The 23,565-nt window shown below is 46.2% G+C and overlaps 1 protein-coding gene and 1 long non-coding RNA gene across 2 annotated transcripts in view; one reads left to right on the top strand and one right to left on the bottom strand.

The window, feature by feature from the left end:
* The window catches only part of TRIM33 (tripartite motif containing 33), a 41,951-nt gene extending 28,665 nt beyond the window's left edge, over window positions 1-13,286 (top strand). Inside the window, exons 11-20 of the mRNA XM_064398779.1 lie at window positions 596-796; window positions 3,291-3,423; window positions 4,456-4,519; window positions 4,814-4,973; window positions 5,675-6,021; window positions 7,043-7,166; window positions 8,094-8,168; window positions 9,048-9,200; window positions 10,861-10,911; window positions 10,994-13,286. Of these exons, the coding sequence (XP_064254849.1) occupies window positions 596-796; window positions 3,291-3,423; window positions 4,456-4,519; window positions 4,814-4,973; window positions 5,675-6,021; window positions 7,043-7,166; window positions 8,094-8,168; window positions 9,048-9,200; window positions 10,861-10,911; window positions 10,994-11,206 (1,521 nt within the window). The 3' untranslated portion in view covers window positions 11,207-13,286. The remainder of the gene's footprint in view (window positions 1-595; window positions 797-3,290; window positions 3,424-4,455; window positions 4,520-4,813; window positions 4,974-5,674; window positions 6,022-7,042; window positions 7,167-8,093; window positions 8,169-9,047; window positions 9,201-10,860; window positions 10,912-10,993) is intronic.
* A 1,849-nt stretch (window positions 13,287-15,135) lies between these two features.
* On the bottom strand, window positions 15,136-16,320 carry LOC135285967 (uncharacterized). Its single transcript, XR_010350565.1, has 2 exons — window positions 16,156-16,320; window positions 15,136-16,056 (listed from the first exon to the last, which is right to left on the bottom strand). It is a non-coding gene; the product is annotated as an uncharacterized LOC135285967 (long non-coding RNA).
* Window positions 16,321-23,565: the final 7,245 nt, after the last annotated feature.

Here is a 23,565-nt window from a genome sequence, read left to right on the forward strand (position 1 = left end):
ACCTCAGGGGTGGAAATGGAATGAAATGAAATGTTTGTGTTGCAGTTTAGTTCTGGGAAGTAAAACGTTTCTTTTTGCACTTTTGAGTGGCATTCAGCTGAAAGGAACACTCAGAGGTTTATTAGAGAATAGTGAGGAGTAGGGAAGTTCAAAGTGATGTAGTTGAGGGGTTTTGATTAAATCAGCTGCTGAAGTGTTTTTAAATTCACACCTGAAGCATTGATGCAGAGCTCTGCATGCCATTAAGAATAAAAATCCTTGACAATGCATGTTAATGTGACTGAAATACCAAAAGTGACTTTATATTACTTGAGACAGTTAAAAATTAGACATGTAAATACTAAAGCTATCTCTGGAGGAAGTAATTGCTTTAAGAAAACACCACTGTATACAAAATAACTTGGTGGAAGAAGTGCTGTCTGTTTAAAATCGAGCCACATCAAGTATTTTTTCCTTTCCAAGTGAAGAGGAGGAGCAGTTGCTCTGCCCTCAGTGCTGGCTGTGGTGTGAGTTTGGGTTGGGGTCTCTGTGGGGCAGCACTGCGGCGGGAGCTGCGCCGGCCCCGTGCCCCAGCACGGTCTCTGTGTCTCCCCAGCACTCCAACCCCGGCCACGCCGGGCCCTTCCCGGTGGTCTCCGTGCACAACACCACCATCAACCCCACCAGCCCCACCACGGCCACCATGGCCAGCGCCAACCGTGGCCCCACCAGCCCCTCCGTGTCAGCCATCGAGCTCATCCCGTCCGTCACCAACCCGGAGAACCTGCCCTCGCTGCCTGACATCCCCCCCATCCAGGTCAGTGCTGCTCCTCCTTCTCTGCTTTTACACTTGGCTACAGGGTTTGGTTGTGGAATGGTGTAATAGCATTTAAGTTGTAGAATTGAAACTCATTTCACCTCTAAAATACTGCAAAAAGTTGTTCTCCGTCACTAACCCAGAGACCCTGCCCTCGCTGCCTGACATCCCCCCCATCCAGGTCAGTGCTGCTCCTCCTTCTCTGCTTTTACACTTGGCTGCAGGATTTGGTCGTAGAATGGTGTAATAGCATTTAAGTTGTAGAATTGAAACTCATTTCACCTCTAAAATACTGCAAAAAGTTGTTCTCCGTCACCAACCTGGAGAACCTGCCCTCACTGCCAGGCATCCCCCCCATCCAGGTCAGTGGTGCTTGTCCTCTGGTTTTATAGCTGGGTACCAGGACTTGGCCAAGGAATGGTGTAATTAGCCTATAAATTGTAGAATTCAAACTCATTTCACCTCTAAAATATTGCAAAAAGTTGTTCTCTGTCACCAACCCAGAGAACCTGCCCTGCATGCCAGACATCCCTCCCATCCAGGTCAGTGCTGCTCCTCCTTCTCTGCTTTTGTGGTTAGGTGCCAGGATTTGGCCATGGAGTGGTGTAATTAGCATTTAAAGTTGTAGAATTAAAATCTTTGGCCTTTCTCTTAGGCATGCAGGTGGTTTATCCATGTAGGGCTGACCTGCTCCCCCTGGTAAACTTTAGATTAATCAATATTTATTGTGTCCTGTAGTCCTGCTCCCCTCAGCTGCTCTGCTTTTGTAGTTAGGTACCAGGACTTGGCCGTGGAATGGTGTAATTAGCATTTAAAGTTGTAGAATTTAAACTCATTTCACCTCTGAAATATTGCAAAAGGTTGCCCAAGCCCTGGCAGTAAAATGGGAATTACTCCATGGCACCCATGGAGTTCTGGTCGTGTGGAGAGGATGAATCAAGCTCTTCAAAGAGCTCTAGTTAAGCTGCTGGTTGAGTCCCAGATGTCATGGATCAAATGTCTCCCTTTAGGCTTGTTAAGAATTAGAGCCCAGCCCTGGACAGACCTGGGACTGTTTGGGTTTCCCTTCCTGACCTTGCCCCACAAGGTTGCCACCTGTGAGGAAGGGGAAGCCAATGCCAAGAAATATGTTATGTCATAGCACAAACCTCAGAAGGACCTGCTCCACCTGGTGACCTTTAGATTAATCAGTATTTAATGTGTCCTGCAGTAAAATTAAGACTTTAATTAATACCAAATTCTGTGTTCACTTCCTTTCTTCCACAAGACCATCTTGTGGGAAGATAGAATAATTAATGGTGATGTGTTTTGAGTGCTCTGAATGGTGATTTATTCAGGGTTAAAGCTGCCTGGAGTTTCTCTTGGATGCTCCTGGAAGGAAGCACAGAGGGGACATGTCCCATTGTCCCACAGACAGGGGACACAAGCTGAGGTAAATTTTGAAGCTGATTTGGAGAGGTGAAAAGCACAATGTAATGTACACGTGGAGGCAAAGAAAATAAAAGTAATGTGTTTTCTTCAGGAGTGTTTGGGAGGGGAGGAGGATGGCTTCATCCTGAGAACAGGACCTTTGCATTGAAATGCCCCTGTAAAACCCAGGAGATTTGGTCAGCATACAGGAAACAAAATAAATTTCATCCAAGATGGTCTGCTGGAATGCCAGCTGCAACTTTGCAACTCTTAAATGTTCAGGGCTGGTGTGTTCAGTGTTCTCAGGAGGCTGCAGGTCATTTTTAGTGTGAGAATGGTGGGGAAGGAGGAATCCCATCTCAGTGTGAGCAGTCTGCAGTGCTGAGGATTTAGAACAAAGCATCACCATGCAGCTTCCAGGTGCACTGAAAATGCAGAATTCTGCTGAGATATTCTACTCTTCTTTTTATACCTGTTCATGTAATAGCTGTTATGGATTTTAGTTGGGTGTAGTGGATAGGAAGTGTTAGTCCTTCAAGCTGCTGGCACAGTCATTAAAACCCACTTGGAATGCAGTGTGTTTCAAACACATTATTGCATTTAACACATTTAACACATTTAAGCAGTTCAGCAACAGGGTCTCTGTTTCCTTGGGTTTAACACGTACTGAAATCTGTTTGAAAAGTGAGTGGGAGATTTCCCATCATGTTAAGGAAAGACAAGATTATGGCCTCCCTTAATATCTCAATTATGGAATAATATCTGCAGCCTCAGAAATCTGGTATTTCATGACTAACACAGCACCGTGTGTGTGACTGACACACTGAGCAGCTGGGAGCCAGAAAGTTTGCAGTGACCCTGTGTAAGTGCAGCCCAAGATCATACTGGAAAAAAACTCAAATTTAGGAGCTTGTGAAAAACATTACTTGTTTGAAAGCCTGATTTCTGCATGAAACTGATAAAAATATTTGCTGATGTCCTGAATCCTTGAAGGGAGAGGGAACAATTCCAGTAAAGATAGTGATGACAGTTTAAAGGTGTGAATGAGAGCTCTCTGATTCAGGTTTTTGTTTTTGCTCCTCAGCTGGAAGATGCTGGTTCCAGTAGTTTAGATAATCTGCTAAGCAGATACATCACAGGCAGCCACCTCCCCCCACAGCCCACCAGCACCATGAATCCCTCCCCAGGACCTTCAGCTCTGTCTCCAGGGTCATCAGGTAAATCTGATGGGTTTTTCCAGTTATTCCAGGGTATTTCTGGTATTTAAGTTGGAAATAATTGCCTAGCATTTCCTGCCAGAAGGGAAGCAATGTTTTATTTAAAATTTGTTTTGCTCAGAAATAGATTCTTCCGGAAATTTAAATTTTACCCTCCTTTAGAAATGTCTTCATAGTAACAAACTGCCAGCACATGGATGCAGTATTCCAGATATATATGTGTATATATATATTTGTGTATGTGTGTGTGTATATTTATATATACCCATATAGAGACACTGTCAGGGTCATTGTGAGTATAACTAATTAATGGTAGAGCTTTTCTTGTGCACGTGAGCAAATGAAGTCACCAGTACCTAATGCTGAGGTAGTTAAACATTGAAAATGTCTATTTTTATAAGTAAGAAGATTATTTCAATCAATAGGAAGAAATCCTTCCCTGGGAGGATGGGCAGGCCCTGGCACAGGGTGCCCAAGCAGCTGGGGCTGCCCCTGGATCCCTGGCAGTGCCCAAGGCCAGGCTGGGCAGGGCTTGGAGCAGCCTGGGACAGTGGAAGGTGTCCCTGCCATGGCAGGGTGGCACTGGATGGGCTTTGAGGTCTCTTCCCACCCAAACCATTCTGGGATTTGATGTTTCTCTTGGTTTTCTCTACAAGACATACAAGATCCTGTCAATGAGGGGGTGCAGCATTGGGGCTTCCTGTTTCTCCAAACCTGCATGCAAACCATGCAGAGGCTGCTTTTTTGACTTTATTGGTGGCTCTCAGTGAATAAAGTTTAGGAGGTAATGGTCTGAAGGCTTTAGCACTGTTTGGATTAGGTGAAATAATTACTGGGACTCTAAGAGCCATGTGTTGTCACGTTTTAATTTATTGTGATGTGCTGGATTTGTTGTGATCACAAGACTGAGAGAACAACTGGCTTAGGTGACTTGGTAAATTGGGATATTGCTGCAGCATTTCTGGGGATACTCAGCACAAGTCAGTGAATGTAAACCTGTACCAAATGAGCTTCTGTGCTGCTTCTTTGCAGGTTTATCCAACTCCCACACTCCTGTGAGGCCCCCCAGCACCTCCAGCACAGGCAGCAGAGGAAGGTGAGTGTCACATTAATTGTCAGGCTAAAAAAATGAGGCATGAATAATTCCAAAAAAGAACTGGCAATTGGCAAATTGTGCTTTGTCATAACTGTGACCGAGGAATGGACGAATGCTTACATGAAGATTTATATTTTAATTTTTTATTCCTGCACTATGATTCTCCTGTGTCTTGTAAACTGTTGTAAATGTGCTGATACCCTTTGCCTTTCTTTTGGGAAACAGTTACCTGAATTTCTTTGCCCTGTTGATTTATCCTGTTATTTATCCTGTGATGTGCTGATGTCTCTGCAGCTGTGGCTCCTCGGGCAGGACTGCTGACAAAACTGGCATTGGCTTCAAGGCTGACCAAGTGAAAGTCAAGCAAGAGCCAGGCACAGAGGAGGAGATCTGCAGTTTCTCAGGAACAGTAAAGCAGGAAAAAACAGAGGATGGCAGAAGGAGTGCTTGCATGGTAAAGTTAGTTTATGCTCAGTGTTTTCCTGGCAGCATGTTTAAGAATTTAGAAAAAAAAAAAAAAGGCATTTTTACTCTGAAGTAAAAATACCTTCTAAGAGGTATTTTCTCCCTGGTAATGCTCTGCCAGGCACAGATTGGCCTGTAATGTAAATTTTATCTTTAATGATTTAAATGAAGTGTAATAGAGTGTATTTGCTGCTTTTAATCACTAATTATTAAAAGCTGTGAGTCACCTATTGAGAGTAGACATTCCCACGTAGGTAATTGTATTCAGAAAACCTCCAGTCAGTCAAAAGTTCCTACACCAAAGTGTAAATCAAATAATTAGCAAATTAATATTTTTCATTGTTTCCCAGCTGTGCTTGATTGAACAGGATTGTGTACAGGCAGCAGGGTGGTGGAGTTGAGGATTTTCCCTAATGACAATCAAGTTGTCATTAACAGCTTTTAATGACTTAGTGTGTTTGGTTTGTTATATCATTTCTCTTGTTATATATCAGAAGAAATGAGAGTGTTCTACAAAGAAAGGACATGTGAAAAAGCAGTTTTCAATACTGTTTGCAGCTCAGGTCTTCCTCATGGTTTCTCGTGGTTTTTGGGATGTGAGCATGGTAACCTTTGAATGATGGGAGGATTTTGAAGAAAGATCCTGCTGCAAAACCAACTCTGATTTTCCATTTGCCGCTTCCATTGCAGCTCAGCAGCCCCGAGAGCAGCTTGACACCCCCACTATCCACCAACCTCCACCTGGAGAGCGAACTGGAAGCTTTGGGAAGCCTGGAAAACCACGTGAAGACAGAGCCAGCAGACCTGAGCGAGAGCTGCAAGCAGCCTGGGCACAGCCTGGTGAACGGCAAGTCGCCGGTGCGCAGCCTCGTGCACCGCTCGGCGCGGGGGGCAGGAGAGGGCAGCAACAAGGACGACGACCCCAACGAGGACTGGTGCGCCGTGTGCCAGAACGGGGGGGACCTGCTGTGCTGTGAGAAGTGCCCCAAGGTGTTCCACCTCACCTGCCACGTCCCCACGCTGCTCAGCTTCCCCAGGTACCCGCAGCAGCGTCGCCGGGTGGGCTGGGGGGGTGCACGGAGCCCAGAGTGGTGTTTCCTCCAAAATCAGCTTGGTCTGGCTGTGAATCAGCTGGTTTCTTGTACTACAAAATGTCATATTCTAATATTATAAAAATGTCATACTCTAATACTAAAAAAAATCATATTCTAATACTACAAAAACTCATATCCTTATACTATAAAAATGTCATATTCTAATACTACAAAAGTGTCATGTTCTTATACTGCAAAAATATAATATACTACAAAAATATAATATTCTAATACTAAAAAAAGTAATATTCTTATACTGCAAAAACATCATATACAACAAAAATATAATATTCTAATACTACAAAAATGTCACATTCTTATACTGCAAAAATATCATATTCTTATACTACAAAAATATAATATTCCAATACTACCAAAATATAATATTCCAATACTACCAAAATACAATATTCTAGGTATTACAAAATATCATATTCTTATACTATAAAAGTTATATTCTTATACTACTAAAATATAATGTACTACAAAAATATAATATTCTAATATTACAAAAATATCATATTCTTATACTGCAAAAGTATCATATTGTTATACTACAAAAGTGTCATGTTCTTATACTACAAAAATGTCATCAGGCCTTGCCTGAGTTGTTGGTGTGCAGCTGATCAGTGTTTATCTGGTAACAGAATCCTGTTCTGTTTATCTGTTTGTGTCAAGTCTCACAATGTGATTCTGTTGTGTAAAGTTCATTTTAAGGCGAGGTGAGAAGGGTGTACTATAAAGTTAATACTTTATAAAGTATTAAAGCTTCATATGAGGGCAGGAAAAATGGCCTTGACAGGCAGAATTCTTGTGAGCATTAAGGATCAATTCTTAGCTTTGGGTATCCAAGTCTTTACTGCAGTAGAATGTGAATCTTTAAGAGTGAGTAAAAACTGTTTGTAGTCATCACTGATGAGAATTTATCCCTGCATGTCTGGAATAATTGTGTTTTTCCCTTTAGTGGAGAGTGGATATGTACATTCTGCAGAGACCTGAGCAAGCCTGAAGTGGAATATGATTGTGACAATTCCCAGCACAGCAAGAAGGGCAAGACAGCACAAGGCCTGAGTCCCGTGGACCAAAGGGTGGGTGTCAGACCTGCAGGAATCTGCTTCCCAGGAAAATGCTTTCCCACATCAGCTCCCCCCACTGACTGGAGAGGGGTTTGCTTTGGCTGAAGCAAATTAAATGTAGTTATGGCTTTGCAAAGCAACCCAAATGAGATTTTTCCTGCTGTGGCCACATCTCTGACTGTGGGAGTGCCTCAGTGCCTTGGGACTGTAATCACTGAGGAGCTAAAATTCAGCATGAACACAAATTCTGTATTTAAATGCATCATTTAACATGCACTTGATTAAAAGTCCTTTGCATTTAGCATTCATAAAATATTTCTGAGCTTGGTGTGTTGAAGTGCATTCTGTGAGAGGTGCTGGGAGTGTTCAGGTGCATTCGTGGGGAATTTTAATGACCTTGACAGTCAGAATTATTTTTAGCTTTATCAGTCAGCCTCTGTGTAGTGTTAGGAGTATTATCAAATCAAAATCCTCTAAAGGAATTATAAGCAAGTTGGGAAAAATATTTCAACAGGAATTTTATAGAAACATTCTGGCTCTGCTTTCAGATTGTTCAATTTTGTCTTGTGGGGAAAAGTCTGCAGCTCAGTCCTTTCCTGTTACATGTGGTTGTGTTGGACAAAAGCAGTAAACGTGGTGGTTGTTGTTATTTTATTTTTTAATTTGCATTATGTTAGCATGTCTCATCATGCTTGACTTCAGCTCGAGGCTTTTGGTTAGGAGGGAGAAAAAAAGAGGAAATTTGTGAACAGTAAATGGGGTTCTGCCTCTCAACTCTGCCCTCCTAAGAACTTTTTAAATTAAGTTTGGGGGGGTTGCATTTCAATTTTCTAGTACTATGCTGTTAAATTAGAAGCCTGTTTAAAGTATGGATGTATGAATTTCTGGGCTAGGGATAAATTAAGAATATTAACCTGCCCCTGTTTGTTTCTTTCTAAGAAATGTGAACGCCTCCTGCTTTACCTGTACTGCCACGAGCTGAGCATTGAGTTCCAAGAGCCAGTCCCAGCCTCGGTGAGTCTCCTGAAAAAGAGAAAAAGAGTCTCCTGAAAAACACCTGGGGATTTCTGTGTGCTGTAACAGCCCTGGAGCTGAATTTGGGAAGGAGCTGGCTGCTTTCACCAGGATCAGTCTAAAAGTTCTGGCAGTCATCCAGCATTTCTTGGGTCTGAGAGGGAGAGCAGCTGATTCTGGAGCTGCTCCAGGCAGATGCTTCACTCCCAGTCTCAAAACCAGATATTTAAAAATACTTCCAATTAGCAGTTACTGAGTTGGAACTAGATGTCTTAGGCTATCCATGAAACTCAAAATGCTTTAGGAGGGCTTTTTGTTGCTGTTTTGGACAAACTTGTGAATGAGAGGAGGGAATAAAGTGCTTTGACTCTTGTGTTTTCAGCTGTAAAAGAAGTAACTGTAATGAAAAGCTTTGTTGTGCTGTGGGAGACACTGAAGGTTAGAAAGAATCCCAGACTGGTTTGGGTTGGAAGGGATCTTAAAGCCCATCCAGTGCCACCCCTGCCAGGGGCAGGGACACCTTCCACTGTCCCAGGCTGCTCCAAGCCCTGTCCAGCCTGGCCTGGGGCACTGCCAGGGATCCAGGGGCAGCCCCAGCTGCTCTGGGCATCCTGTCCCAGGGCCTGCCACCCTCACAGAGAAGGATTTCTCTCCAATATCCAATCTAAATCTACCCCACTTCAATTTAAAACCAATGCCCCTTGTCCTGTCACTCCATACTCTTATAAACAACTTAAAAAAGTTCAGTTTGGGGAAAGGAAATGGTTCTGCTTTGTTCAATGTGCCTGAAATGAGATAAGGGAATTATACCTTCAGTGTGGAAATTCAGCTGTCAACTCTGTAGCCATTCAGTGCTAAATCACTGTTGGTTTTTTACAGATACCAAACTACTATAAAATCATAAAGAAACCAATGGATTTATCCACGGTGAAGAAGAAACTGCAGAAGAAACATTCCCAACACTACCAGACCCCCGAGGACTTCGTGGCCGACGTCCGGTTGATCTTCAAGAACTGTGAAAGGTTTAATGAAGTATGTTAACTTCCAATCTGAGCTCCATGTGTCTTTAAATGAAGATTTATTTCAACCTGGTTGTGCAGCTTCTCCCCTGAACAGCTCTGCTTCCAGCTGTAACTTCTGCTTTTGGAGCAGATGCTGAATCAGACTCTTAAAAACCAAACAAAACTCAAGGCAATTGCAGGATAACTTCTCATTTTTAGTTAAATTAGGACATATTAAAATGCATTCAGTGGTATCTGTGACTGAGGAGAAGGGTGACCTGGTTACTGTGCATCACATTGATTGTAGAAGTGCCTAGGGAGTGCCCTAAAGACAACCAAAGAGTCCTTAAAAGTGTCCCAAGCTGCCCAGGTAATTGGTTTGCACTCTTGGAACTTGGTAGAATCTGTTGAGAAGCTTCCTCTACTGAGGAGAAATCTGCCTTTCTGAAGTTATTCTGGTTTTAGTACCTCACACAAATGAATCCAACAAAGCTTTGTGGCCATTATGGCTTTCATTAACCTTCCTGCTTGAGCCCCTTGGTAGTTGGGCTCTCATGGAAATCAGTTTTCAGTGGATAACTTGGGTATGGGGTCATATTTGTTACTAATTTTGCAATGATCCCATCTGATAATGAAATATCCCTTACACCTGAAAAGTGACTTGGGGAGATAAATGACCTGGATGTTACTGCGGGTTGAGCAATGTAAAAAATAATCTGAATATCCTGAAAAAAAGGTGATATTGTGCTGAAACTGAGTGGGAGCTAAGGGGGTTCCTAATCTTTGAGATGCCTTAAAGTAAGAATGACAAAAGACATCACAGGGAATGGCTTTCTTCTGACCTTAAAATGCAGAAAGCAGCCAATATTTCTTATTTCTCTGCAAAATGTAACCTGGATTTGCAATGTTTGGGCTGCATTTCTGGCCCTGTGCAGAAGGAAACTGAAGGAACTGCATAAAGCTGCAATTAAAACCTCCCTAGGAAAAAATCTGGGTCAATGATGTGATGCTGGAACTGCTCACAAGCATTTGGGATTTTGACAGCCCTGACTCCTTTATGTCCCTGCATTAGGGAAGGTTCATGAGGTAATTTAATTATGTGAACTTCTCAATCAGGGGAATTAATGAAGCATCCACTCTAGAGGAAAACATGCTGCAGCTCTTAGAGACCAGAGTACAACAAGGGAGGAAGGACTGAGGGATGTGGTGATTTTTTTCATACTTTTTTAAAAGGAAAAAAATAAAAAAGTGTTTCAGCTTGCCTGGCTCATGGCAAAAGTTGAGTCACTCTGACCTCTCACAGCAGCATCATGTCGAGTGCCTCTAAGCCAAATGCTTTTCCAAAGCAGAAATCCCAGTGGGGTAATCCCCAGGAAATCTCCTGGAGCTCCTCCCTCCAAAGGAGAATTTCCCACAAGCATGTCCAGGCAACTCCAGTTGATTGTGAGGAAAGCAGTCGTGAGTAGGAAATGGCTGGGAGCCGCTTGTACAAAAGTTGTGTGTTCTGTTGAAGGTTTATTTACCACCTAAGACTGTTTTAAACCTGCTGCCTAAGTTTGGGAACTAAAGCTAACAAACCATAACAAACTGTGTTGTTGTTATGGCTGACTTTAGTCATCCAATCCTGTGCGATCTCGTAACTTTAGAAAGGATTATAATTTCATTTTTTTTGACTCTGGTATCCTTTTTAGATGATGAAAGTTGTTCAAGTTTATGCAGAAACACAAGAGATTAATTTGAAGGTAAGCGTTTCAGACCATGCACACTTGGTGAAGGGATGTGCATTTCCAACAGGTGAATATTCCTGTCTTCTTTCATCCACAGGCTGATTCAGAAGTAGCACAGGCAGGGAAGGCAGTTGCATTGTACTTTGAAGATAAACTTACAGAGATCTACTCAGACAGGACCTTCCAGCCTTTGCCTGAATTTGAGCAGGAAGAGGATGATGGTGAAATAACTGAGGACTCCGATGAAGATTTTATACAACCACGTAGAAAACGCCTAAAATCAGATGAGAGACCAGTGCATATAAAGTAATCTAATGATATGGACCTAAAATTTATTGTAAAAACTGTTATTTAAGTGTTCCTGGAATATTATCATGCCTACAGTGGCCATCTTGCAGAAGCTGATAGCTTTTTAAACAGTATTAGATAACAAAACACTTGTACAGAAAAACATTCGCATCAAAAGGGGAAAAAACCTGTATTGTAAATTTTTGGTGGTTTGTATTTTTTTTTTCCTTGATTACTTGCTATATTCTTTCTTTTCCTGATGGAGGGGACACACTCCTGCTGGTCTCACAGACAGAGGTGGAGGAATGTTGAAGAGAAGCAGATTTGATAGGAGATGTTCCATGTACAGATCAGACTGTAGTGACACCACCTGCAGGACTGGACCCACCCAGTGACTGTGTCCTGCTTTACACTGCAGTGTAAACTGTGAGCAGAGCTCCTGAAACCCCCTCTGTGTCCACTCAAGTGTGTGTTGGTCGTTGCTTTGATCATCTCATTGAAGCAGGACTGTGAATAACTTGATCTTCTGTGTCCATCCAACCGTTGACATTTTGCTTTCTTTACTCCATTTCATGTATAGCAAAAGGAAGAAGAAAGAAAAATCATTAAACTGTTCTGAATGGGCGAGTGCAGGAATGGGAGGCAGATGAAAGGCTAAGCTGGTGGCTCCAATCCCTTTCAGTAGGACAAGGTGTATTTATTAAACTCCTGTGCCCAGAACATTTTAATGGCATCCATGGCAGAAGTCTCAGCGTTGTCATCTGTCCCTGACCCCCTGACGAGGCAGAATGTTCTCTCCAGTATTCATTCTCTACTTTTCTGTACTTAAAATGTAGACTGAAGAGGTAATAACTGGTTGGGGTGTTTTTCCAGTCTTCCTAAATATCAGTTTCTAATAAGACCACTCGGCAAACAATAACCTATTAACTACCAAATGTGTAAAATTTCCTGTATTCACTTTGTCTTATTTGTAAATAATGAATTGAGATTTCTTGCAGGTCAGCAACATTTGCTGAACTGTTTTTAAGCTAATATGTATTCTTATTGATTGTTCCTATCAAGAAAAGATTTGTAATATATGCTATTTCTAACATTGCATTCATTTTGAGGTTCCGTCTTATTTTTCTTAGAGTACTTCTCAGAACTTTCTTCAGAAGCAGCTTGTGAGGGAAATGTGCAGGAAGATTGGAATCAGTCTGAGTTTGGGTTGCCTATCCATCCACTGAACAAAACACTTGCACAGGGTTTGGCCTTGAGTGGTTTTTGGTCAAAGAGTGAGAACAGAACAATTTCCCAGTTCCCTCAGTAACCCTTGGGGCACCTCTGCAGTGCCTTCCCTTGCACTGCCTCCATCCCAGCATTCCTGGTAGGAAATCATGGAATCACAAGGAGTTACAGCTCCGGGAGTTGTTTTCTTTACTGACACGAGTCGGTACTAGAAATAAATGCAATTTCTGGCCTTCATGTTGATCTTGTTAAAGGAAGTTGAAGAATTCATGTAAGCAATGAGCTCGAGATGGCAGACCCTGAGTTTGCCGTCGTTTGTGTGGATCCAGCAATTCTGTGGGAGATCCCTGGGGGTTTGGTGTGCTCAGCACAACGGTTCCTGTGACATTGTACATGCTTTACCATCGTGGTAAAGAGAAATGTTTTAGCACAATATCAAATAGAGAAATGCTCTCAGCAGTTTTTATGCAAATCACTGGTTTCTTTTATAAGAACCAGGTCTGTGTACCTTGGGATTCTCCCTCTTGCAATAAATGAGGGGACTGACAATGTTTTTAACTTCCAGCTCACTTCTTCACTCAAATGTTACACTTCAAACTCAAACTGGTTGTTTTTTTTAAGATTTCTTAGACATTAACAGTGCTGTTTTAAGTTTATTTTTTACCAGTTTGTATGTGAAAGGAAAAGGAATTCCACTTCAACATATTAAATTGACAAAGAGTGACAACTTTGCCTGTGGAAAAGCTGATGTGTGAATAGGACACTGGTAGTGACAAGGGATCATTTCATGGCTCTGTGTATTGCCTATTTATGCATTTCTAGTTTCTCAGCTTCATTTTGCAAAAGGAATATTATTAAAATTATCATGAAAATAAGATTCTGTGAACTCTCTTCACTCGGGGCTCCTGTTTTTGTGGCACTTCTGGTACCTTCAGGCCTCACCTTTTGAGCTCTTCCCTGGGCAGCAGCTGGGGATGGGATCCTGCAGAGACCCTGGGGATGAGCCAGAGCGTGGGATGGGCATGGGGGATCCCAGGTGGGGCTCAGGAGATCCCAGGGGGTCCCAGATGGAGCTCAGGGGCTCCAGCAGAGTTCAGGGGATCTCAGATGGAGCACAGTGGGAAGGACTCACCCCAAACCCTCCAGGGAGGCTCGTGCCCCACAGCTGCTGCAGGACCAGGACCCTCTGCTCCCCAGCCAGACCCCAGAGCAGTTCCCAGTGTTTTGGGACAGCCTTTTCTTTGAGGTGGCCTCTCCAACACTTCACTCCAGGTGGAGAACTTGGCCAGCTCATGCTCAGCATCTTGTGCACAGCAGGAGTGCAGCTGAGCTGGACCTTGCTGAGCCCGAGTTCTTCCCCTGCACAGACCCCAGTGCCCCTCCAGAGCTGCTCCTCCCATCCATCCCCAGGGCTCAGTAGGATTATGTGGAATTTTGAATGTGTGCAAGAAATCTCAAGTGTTTCCTTTATACAAGGAAACAAAACATTCTCTTCTTCTTCCCCTTTCATTTTTGATCTCCCAAAGCAGCAGTTCAGTGATTGTTTTGAAAGCAGCAAAGTTCTGTTTGAAATGATTTGAAAGGGTAGATAAGCTCTGCTAATCCCTTCCCTGATCCTGTGGACTGGGTGTTCATCACAGAGCTGGGAAGGGTTTGCTCAGTGGAAACAATTTTTGGTGTAACTCGTTACTGGGTTTGTATTAATGAGGCACATTCATTTTCTGGGCATCTTTTCCGTGCCAGCTGCTGGGTGTGCAATTTGTCAGTGGCTTTACCTGGCGAATCAGAGCTCAGTTTACATCAGGAAATCTGTAAAATTGGGGTGGCAGGAGGAATCTGGCACTTGGTGCAACTCTGCCCTCATTTAAAATACTCCCAAAAATTTGTGTCTTTTGTGTCTCCATTTTGGCTGAGAATTTTTGTTGTCCCTCAAGTTTTAGGTTAATCCAAAGAAGGAAAAAGCAATTTGAAATGAGAGTGCCAAGTGCCCAGTGTGAGCAGCTGTCCTGCCATGGATTCCTGGTGGTGAGAGGGAATTCAGCAGCTAAACGGGCTCAGGGCTTTTATTTAGCTGTGCCCTGGAATTAAGTGGCCTAGAGCACAATGAGGCAGAGCTATTGTCCAAAAAAAGGGGATTTCCCCAACTTCTGCAAACAGAAATGCTCAGTTAAGTGTGGAGATGTTGTTCCTCTGTGGGGTGTCACTGTGACACTCTTTATGCTGGATCAAACATTTCGAGTGACTGGAAAAGTCCCTAAAATGAGCCCAAATTTCTGGTTTATCGCCTGGTTTTGGCTGACCTGGAAAAGTTTAGGTTATTGCAACAGTATTTTGAATCTGTTTGTGTGCTGTACTGGGAATTGGCTTTTCCCAGTTGGCTTTTCCTTGTTTTTCTCACTCTCTTCCTCAGCAAAAAGCAATAAAACTGCTTTGTCATTTGCCTGTCAGCATGACAGGAATCCTTTCCTTAGGATAAGGATTTTATAGGGAAGTTTGTATGCAAATCACAAAGCCTAGCTTTTAAAAACAAAGTCTGCAGCAGCTCCTGACAATATAGAGTGTGGCATTTTATTTTAAAAAATTGGGGAAAGTTCCATATTTTTTTAAGAAGTAGCTGTTTGAGCAAATAATGGAGGTACTTTTTTAAAATAAAAATGTAAATGCCACAGTTTACACAGATGGCACGTATGGATTGTGTCTTTGGGTATGATGATTTATTTTGTCTTCTCAAAGTGTGTGTGCAGTAACTCTTCCATCTACTTCCACTTGGCTTATGGGGATCCTTTTTTCTCTGCTTTCTGATGCATCAGGATTGAAAGAGCTTTCCAAAATTGCAGTTCATTTGGGAATCTTTGTTTTAAGTGGACTAAGAAATGTACGAAATGCAGTTTGGGCCTTTTCTGTTGGGTGAAATCACAGCTGGAGGCTGCTGGCTTTAGAATTTCTTTAAGAGAGGTACTGGAATATTTTGTAAGCTGGACTGTGGCAGGATTCAGTCTGGAGCGAGCTCCCCTGGCACACCTGCACTGGGGGATTTTTAGGCTCAGAACACCAGGACACATGTAAATAATCCTATACAGATTTGTGCAGTGCAAAGCTTGTTTGACATGTAAACATTCTCCTGGAAGGGTTAAATCATGGCATTCTTTGATTCTTCAATTATTTCCTGCTTCCAGTACTGGAGCTGGCTCATTTTGCACATAATAAACTTGCCTCATCTTTTAATATGATTCTTAAAAAAACCCCAAGTGCTGTTTCTGTGATATTGTATTATCTGAATCATCCTATTTAACTTTTTTTTTTAAAGTTATTGTTTCAAATTGTTCTGTTCCTGTGTTTTTTTGCTGGTGTGTAATTAAAATCAATTTTTTCTTTCCCTAGTTATTTAATATTTTAGCTGCCTGTAAATATTTCTTGTTAAGTGCTCTGGAATGTGCTGTAGAAGTTGTATTAGCTCAGTTTAAAGCATTGTTTGGAACCCATTTTGGTTGCTTATTTCTATTAAATTAGAAAAATCATTCTTTCAATTTGTGCTTCTTTCTTGCCCATCATCAGATACGGAGCCACACCTGGCACAAGACTTTCCTGACCACACCTGCAGTGTGGAAATAGGGTGAAATTCGGGCTGCAGGAGCCCAGATGAGCCTGCAAAAAATGATTTGTCACATTTATCTACAGCTGGGCATGGGACACAAGGGTTGGGAGGTCTCTGGACCTTTTGCATGCAGTGAAAAATCTGCACACCTGGAATTCTGCTGTGTTCCCTCACCTGGAGCTGGTGGATGTGCTTTGAGCTGCTCCCACTGCTGTAAAATCCCAATTTTTGTGTGGATGGTGCTGCTGGAGCCGTGTCCTGACTTCCCTGCTCAGAACCAGAGGTAGAACTGAGCTTTGCAGGTCTTGGGCTGAGCCCAGCTCTGCCCAGCTCAGCCCAGCCCAGCTCAGCCCAGCCCAGCTCTGCCCAGCCCAGCTCAGCCCAGCCCAGCCCAGCTCAGCCCAGCCCAGCTCTGCCCAGCCCAGCCCAGCCCAGCCCAGCCCAGCTCAGCTCAGCTCAGCTCAGCCCAGCCCAGCCCAGCCCAGCCCAGCCCAGCTCAGCTCAGCTCAGCTCAGCCCAGCTCAGCCCAGCCCAGCTCAGCTCAGCCCAGCCCAGCCCAGCCCAGCCCAGCCCAGCCCAGCTCAGCCCAGCCCTGCCCAGCCCAGCCCAGCCCAGCCCAGCTCAGCCCAGCCCAGCCCAGCCCAGCCCAGCCCAGCCCAGCCCAGCTCAGCCCAGCCCAGCCCAGCCCAGCCCAGCCCAGCTCAGCCCAGCCCAGCCCAGCCCAGCCCAGCCCAGCCCAGCCCAGCCCAGCCCAGCTCAGCCCAGCCCAGCCCAGCTCAGCCCAGCCCAGCCCAGCCCAGCTCAGCCCAGCCCAGCCCAGCCCAGCCCAGCCCAGCCCAGCCCAGCTCAGGTCAGCCCAGCCCAGCCCAGCTCAGGTCAGCCCAGCTCAGCCCAGCCCAGCCCAGCCCAGCCCAGCCCAGCCCAGCCCAGCCCAGCTCAGCCCAGCTCTGCCCAGCCCAGCCCAGTTCTGCCCAGCCCAGCCCAGCCCAGCCCAGCCCAGCTCAGCCCAGCCCAGCCCAGCCCAGCCCAGCCCAGCCCAGCCCAGCCCAGCCCAGCTCAGCCCAGCCCAGCCCAGCTCAGCCCAGCCCAGCCCAGCCCAGCTCAGCCCAGCCCAGCCCAGCCCAGCCCAGCCCAGCCCAGCCCAGCTCAGGTCAGCCCAGCCCAGCCCAGCTCAGGTCAGCCCAGCTCAGCCCAGCCCAGCCCAGCCCAGCCCAGCCCAGCCCAGCCCAGCCCAGCCCAGCTCAGCCCAGCTCTGCCCAGCCCAGCCCAGTTCTGCCCAGCCCAGCCCAGCCCAGCCCAGCCCAGCTCAGCCCAGCCCAGCCCAGCCCAGCTCAGCCCAGCTCTGCCCAGCCCAGCCCAGTTCTGCCCAGCCCAGCCCAGCCCAGCCCAGCCCAGCCCAGCCCAGCTCAGCCCAGCTCTGCCCAGCCCAGCCCAGTTCTGCCCAGCCCAGCCCAGCCCAGCCCAGCCCAGCCCAGCCCAGCCCAGCCCAGCCCAGCTCAGCTCAGCTCAGCTCAGCCCAGCCCAGCCCAGCCCAGCCCAGCCCAGCTCAGCTCAGCTCAGCTCAGCCCAGCTCAGCCCAGCCCAGCTCAGCTCAGCCCAGCCCAGCCCAGCCCAGCCCAGCCCAGCCCAGCTCAGCCCAGCCCTGCCCAGCCCAGCCCAGCCCAGCCCAGCTCAGCCCAGCCCAGCCCAGCCCAGCCCAGCCCAGCCCAGCCCAGCTCAGCCCAGCCCAGCCCAGCCCAGCCCAGCCCAGCTCAGCCCAGCCCAGCCCAGCCCAGCCCAGCCCAGCCCAGCCCAGCCCAGCCCAGCCCAGCTCAGCCCAGCCCAGCCCAGCTCAGCCCAGCCCAGCCCAGCCCAGCTCAGCCCAGCCCAGCCCAGCCCAGCCCAGCCCAGCCCAGCCCAGCCCAGCTCAGGTCAGCCCAGCCCAGCCCAGCTCAGGTCAGCCCAGCTCAGCCCAGCCCAGCCCAGCCCAGCCCAGCCCAGCCCAGCCCAGCTCAGCCCAGCTCTGCCCAGCCCAGCCCAGTTCTGCCCAGCCCAGCCCAGCCCAGCCCAGCCCAGCTCAGCCCAGCCCAGCCCAGCCCAGCTCAGCCCAGCTCTGCCCAGCCCAGCCCAGTTCTGCCCAGCCCAGCCCAGCCCAGCCCAGCCCAGCCCAGCCCAGCTCAGCCCAGCTCTGCCCAGCCCAGCCCAGTTCTGCCCAGCCCAGCCCAGCTCAGCCCAGCCCAGCCCAGCCCAGCCCAGCCCAGCCCAGCCCAGCCCAGCCCAGCCCAGCCCAGCTCAGCCCAGCTCTGCCCAGCCCAGCCCAGCCCAGCTCAGCCCAGCCCAGCCCAGCTCAGCAGCTGGAGCAGGGACTGCTCTGACAGGAGCCAGGAATGGTTGCAGCTCCTGGAGCTGAGCACTGACCTGCCAGGAGGAAGGGGACTGAGTTTGCACCTGTGAAAAACAGGATAAAGAATTATTGTAAAGTTTAAAAATGGATAAAATAAGAGACAAAATTCCAGTGTTGGATTATGGCTTTTTCCGAGCCATAGTTGGGGCAACTGGGAGGTGTTTTAAAAACTTTAATTCTATTTTTAGTCTTCTAAAGCATCAAAGAAGGTTTTTTTTCTGTTCAAAAGAGAGGGGAAAATGTGGGAAATGGATTTGTAGAAAATTCTCCAAACCTGGCAGAAGGCTCACACAGTGTGCATCTGTATGCAAACAGTGAGATAAGAAATGCTGACTTAGAAATGCCACGGAATGAGACAGACATTGCTGAGAGAGAAATGGAACTGGAAACAAGTTTCAAAAATTTTTCTACAAACCCATTTCCAACAGCCAAAGAACACACGTGTGCATACAGACAGTGTTATCTGTGTACCATCACATGCAGATTCATGTGTTTCATGCATTATTCAAAGATTCTTGTGAACTTTCTGATATTTTGGGAACGCCTTTGTTTGACTTCTTCACACTGCATGACATCCTGGGTGTCAGGTCAATATATTTTATTTCTTGTGTCTCCATCCTGCTGTTTCACATCCTCTGATAAGATTTTAGCGTGTCCTCCTTAAATTTAACATGGTATTCTCTAATTCTCTCTAAGTCCTCCAGTACTCTGCTCTGTGTCACAGTTATCACTTGGACAGGTTGGTCAGTGGATGGCCTTACACTGTTTTTAGTTACACAAAAGCCTTTTTTTTTTCATCTTATATTTTGCTAAGGTCTATAAAATACACTCATCATACCATTATTTCCATAAGCAATACATAGATATTATATTCATTACACTATTATTTCTATGGAGCAACACAATGCATATTATATTATATTATATTATTATATTATATTATATTATATTATATTATATTATATTATATTATATTATATTATATTATATTATATTATATTATATTATATTATATTATATTATATTATATTGATTTTCCATTACATTATATTATACTGGTACTATTTCTAAATATTTATAATCACTAACAACATGCAAAATCGAATACATAAATGTGAAAGCCAGTATTATCTGGTCATTTTCCACACACCTCAGCTAAATTTCCCTTGGAATAATTTTTCTGCAGCCAGTGAGGGAGAGCTCTGGTACCCTGGAATGCCTCCCAGCCTGGGGTGTGTCTGAACTTCCAAAACCCAGCCGAAGGCTCTGATCCAGGCAGCTCTGTTAGGTACCCATAGCTCCCTCCAGGCTCATAACAAACTCCAGTTTTTCTCCCGCTCTGTGTTTATTCTTTGGGTGCCTGAGTGTCACAGAGGCTCCTCGGTGAGAGCTGTGCTCCAGGCAAAGGTTCAGTGAGCTGCGCTGGAGCTTCTGTTCCTGCTGGAACAAAGCACACCTGCGCTCACTGCTGCCCTGCTGGGCTCTGCTCCCTGCCCGGGGAACAGCTGTGCTGGGATGCATGAAATAAAAACCTTCCGAGAGAGAAAGGAATGAATTGGAGCCTTCAGAGAAACTGAAATACATCAAGCCACACAGACATGAAGTAGGAGTGTAAGTTATAGTTTTAAGTAAGTAGAAATATATCTCAAGTGCCTGAAGAGACTGTGGTAGCTGTAAAAGCCCTAAAGCTCAGTAATGTCACCTTTCACAAAATTAACTTAGCTCCAGACATAACCAAAACATAGCAGGACATTGCTTGCATTTCTAGATAGAACAGACAGAACCATCTGCATGAACAGATAGAACTATTTGCATGAACAGACAGAACTATTTGTGTAGATTTTGGGGAGGAACTGACACTGCTTTCTCACATTGGAATTAAGCTCAGATAGGTGCAGGAAGAATGTTTTAGAATAGCGATTTTAGCTGATTAGATGATTTATGAATAAAATTCCCCTGTATTGGGGTGCAAAAAAAAAAAAAAGGTGATAGTAGCTTCTCGTGCTTCTGCTCAGAACATCAGGACTCTATGGCAGAAAATTTTTAATTTTTTTACTACAGACTTTAATAATATGAACTGCTTGTCTTCGAGACTGATGTATTCATGCAATAAACAACTTTACACCAACCAACAGCTGCTCCTGTCTCTCTGCAGACCCAGGACCCAGGCAAAACTCACCACAGGTGGTTTGCACCTGAACTGTTGCACTTTCAGCCCAAACCTTGGCAGCACAGCTGGTGTGGCTCTGCGTGGGCACCAGGGTGTGAGGGCCCTGCTCAGCTTCCTGGGAGCTGCCAGAGCAGCAGTGAGGAGGAGGATGCCTTGAGAAGGCTGAGCTAGAACAGAGGCTGGACAGAGTTAAAGAATATAGCAGGGATTTATTAAAAGGATCCTCAATGGATCCACCTCGGGCAGCACAAGAGCCCAGCCAGGGCTGCACCCAAGATGAACCAAAATGGTCCCAAAATGCACAATGGTCATGGGGTCTCTCACTTTTATCAGTTCTGCTCCATTTGCATATTGGAGTTAATTGTCCAATTACATCTCCAGCCCATGCAGTCCATCCTTCTGGTTTTTCTCTCTTCAGTCCACGTTGTTTGTGCTCTTGGGCCTGAGATTTGGATCATTTGGTCCCCAGCAAGAGAAGGAATTGTCTCCCTACTCTGTGCAGAGAGCTCAGCATGCCCTGATATGAAGCCCAGACCCACACACTAAAGCAGCACAGTCTGAAAAATAGAAAAGCTAAACCTGAGACATCAAGGTCTCAGGGGGGGTTGTTTCTCTTTGCCAGGTGCTGCCTGGCTGTGTCCAGAGCAGTCCCAGCTCCACCAGCCCATCTGCTGCAGCCCTGCCAGCCCATCTGCTCCAGCTCTTTGGGTGGCTGCAGTTGGCCTTTGTGGCTGGGCTGGCATCTGGCATTTGCAGCTCCTCTGTTTGACTCCGCTCAGGCTTGCTTGGATTTTCTTTCTCTTAATGCCCTGGGTTTAATTCTCCTGGCTTTAATTAATTCTCCTGGCTTGCTCCAGTGACACCGAGCTGTTCACCCCATCATACAGTTGCCAATTTTCACTTCAACCCAGGGTGAAAAATCCCATCCCAAAATCCTACCAAGGATTAGAAACAGCTGCTAAACTGTTCAACCTCTTGATGCTATTGTAGAATTCACATCTGTTACAGAGTCCCAGAATGGTCTGGGTTGTAAAAGGCTTTAAACTCATCCAGTGCCATGGCAGGGACACCTTCCACTCTCCCATCTTGCTTCAAACCCCATCCAACCTGGCCTTGGACACTTCAGGGGTGTGGATATCTCTGCAGACACAGATGGTTTTGGAGTTACTGCTGTCTGAGAGTTGAGATGATGGGTCTGAATCTCCTCCAGAGCACTGGCCTTCCTTCCTCTGATTAATCTCCCTCCCCATGTGAGCTCTGGGTCACTCCAGTGCCTATAAACAGGCTCACAGGGGCTGAGCTGCACTCCTGACTGCTCCTGTGTCCTTTGCTCAGTGTTGGTGGAGGAGATGGAGCAGAACAAAGCACTTAAGGCTGAGCAAACAGCTCTTGGCCAAATTACCTTCCACTGCCTCCCATGGGCTGCAGCACAGTGCTGGCTGATCTCCACCTGGGTTAATGCTTAGGAACCAGCAAAATGTTTGCTAAATTAGCAGGGTTTAATACCAGGGATATAAACTCCTGCTCCTCTCATTGACACATCAGATGAGCACATTTAGCACAGAGCCTCAGTGAGCAGATGGCACAAGGCTGGGGGTGCTGGGGGACCCTCACCAAGGAACAGTGCTGGGCTGTATCTGCTGCTTCATCCTTGCACTGATGTTCATCTTCCATCCCTGGGAGTGTCCAAGGCCAGGCTGGAGAGGGCTTGGAATAGTGGAAGGGATAGTGGAAGGTGTCCCTGCCCATGGCAGGGGGTGGAATTGGATGAGCTTTAAGGTTCCTTAAAAACCAAACTATTTTGGGATTCTGTGATCTGCTGACTGGCCGTTTTTGCATCCCCAGCACTGCCCAGGGGCAGAACTTGCTGCTGTTTGTGCAGCTCAGCCCCTGCCCTCCCACAGCCACAACCTCTGGGCTGGGCAGGATGAGCCACCCCAACTAAACCTGCCCAGCAGCTGCCTGGCTCAGAGTAACTTTACTTTTTTATCTTGTATATCAGAGACAAAACCAAAAGCCTTTTGTGGTGGAAGAATTGCTCAGAAGTGTTTGGAAATCTCATCTTTTGAAGATTTCCACCACCATGGGAATATGGAGTTGGGATACACCTTTGGGCTGTGGACAATGGGATCTGCATTGCAGTGTGCATCTGTTTCAGATCAGCTTCCTGTCAGGAAAGAGAGCTCTGAAAGTGCCTGGAACTTCCATTCATTTGGAATTTTCTTTTGGAGGCGTGTTTGGTGCAGTTCTGCAGCAGCCACCAGGCACAGCAACACAGTGCTGTGCCCTGGATCTGACAGGGGGTTTGCTGACTGCAGAAGGAGGTGCAAAATTCCAAACGGAGTCTTGTTTCCTCTCGGAGTTTGTGTCTCCAGGCAATCCCAAATGTAAATTCTTCATCCTCTCTATTTGCACTAAATGTTTCCAGAGGAAGGAGATGTTGCAACCAGCAGGGCCCAGGCTCAGGGTGAATTCTGCTTCCTAAATCAGAGATTTGGAGACAGATTTCGAGTCAGATTTGGAGTCAGAATTGGAGCCAGCCCGGGGTTTGGTCAGCTCAGGAGCTCAGGGAAGGTGCTGCTACTTCAGAGATGGGGTGGGAAGCACGGAGAGCTCTGGATAACCGTGAAGGCAGGGACCATGGTGTGTAATTCATGCACCATCCCCAAATTAACAGCTCATGCCTTAAAATCTGCTGCCCGGATGGCGGCAGCAGATGGTGCTGTGAGCACGCCGGGCTCCGGGGGAGCCGGAGCCGTTCTGGGGCAGAAACTCTCGGCTTTGGGTTCTGCAGGTGGGGAGGGCCCTGCTGAGGGCACCTGTGGGGTGATCCCCGGAGATCCCCCAGTGTGGGCCATGGAATGGCTGGGAAGGGGCTCTGGAAAGGGAGAATCACTCGGAGTGAAGGGCTCAGCTCTGCTCCATCTGCCCCCCTCACAGGGCCCTGGTGACACCCAGAGATCCCCCAGCATGGCCCATGGAATGGCTGGGATAGAGCTTTGGAAA

This window comes from Passer domesticus, chromosome 25, assembly GCF_036417665.1.
Source record: "Passer domesticus isolate bPasDom1 chromosome 25, bPasDom1.hap1, whole genome shotgun sequence".
Taxonomy (NCBI): Eukaryota; Metazoa; Chordata; class Aves; order Passeriformes; family Passeridae; genus Passer; species Passer domesticus.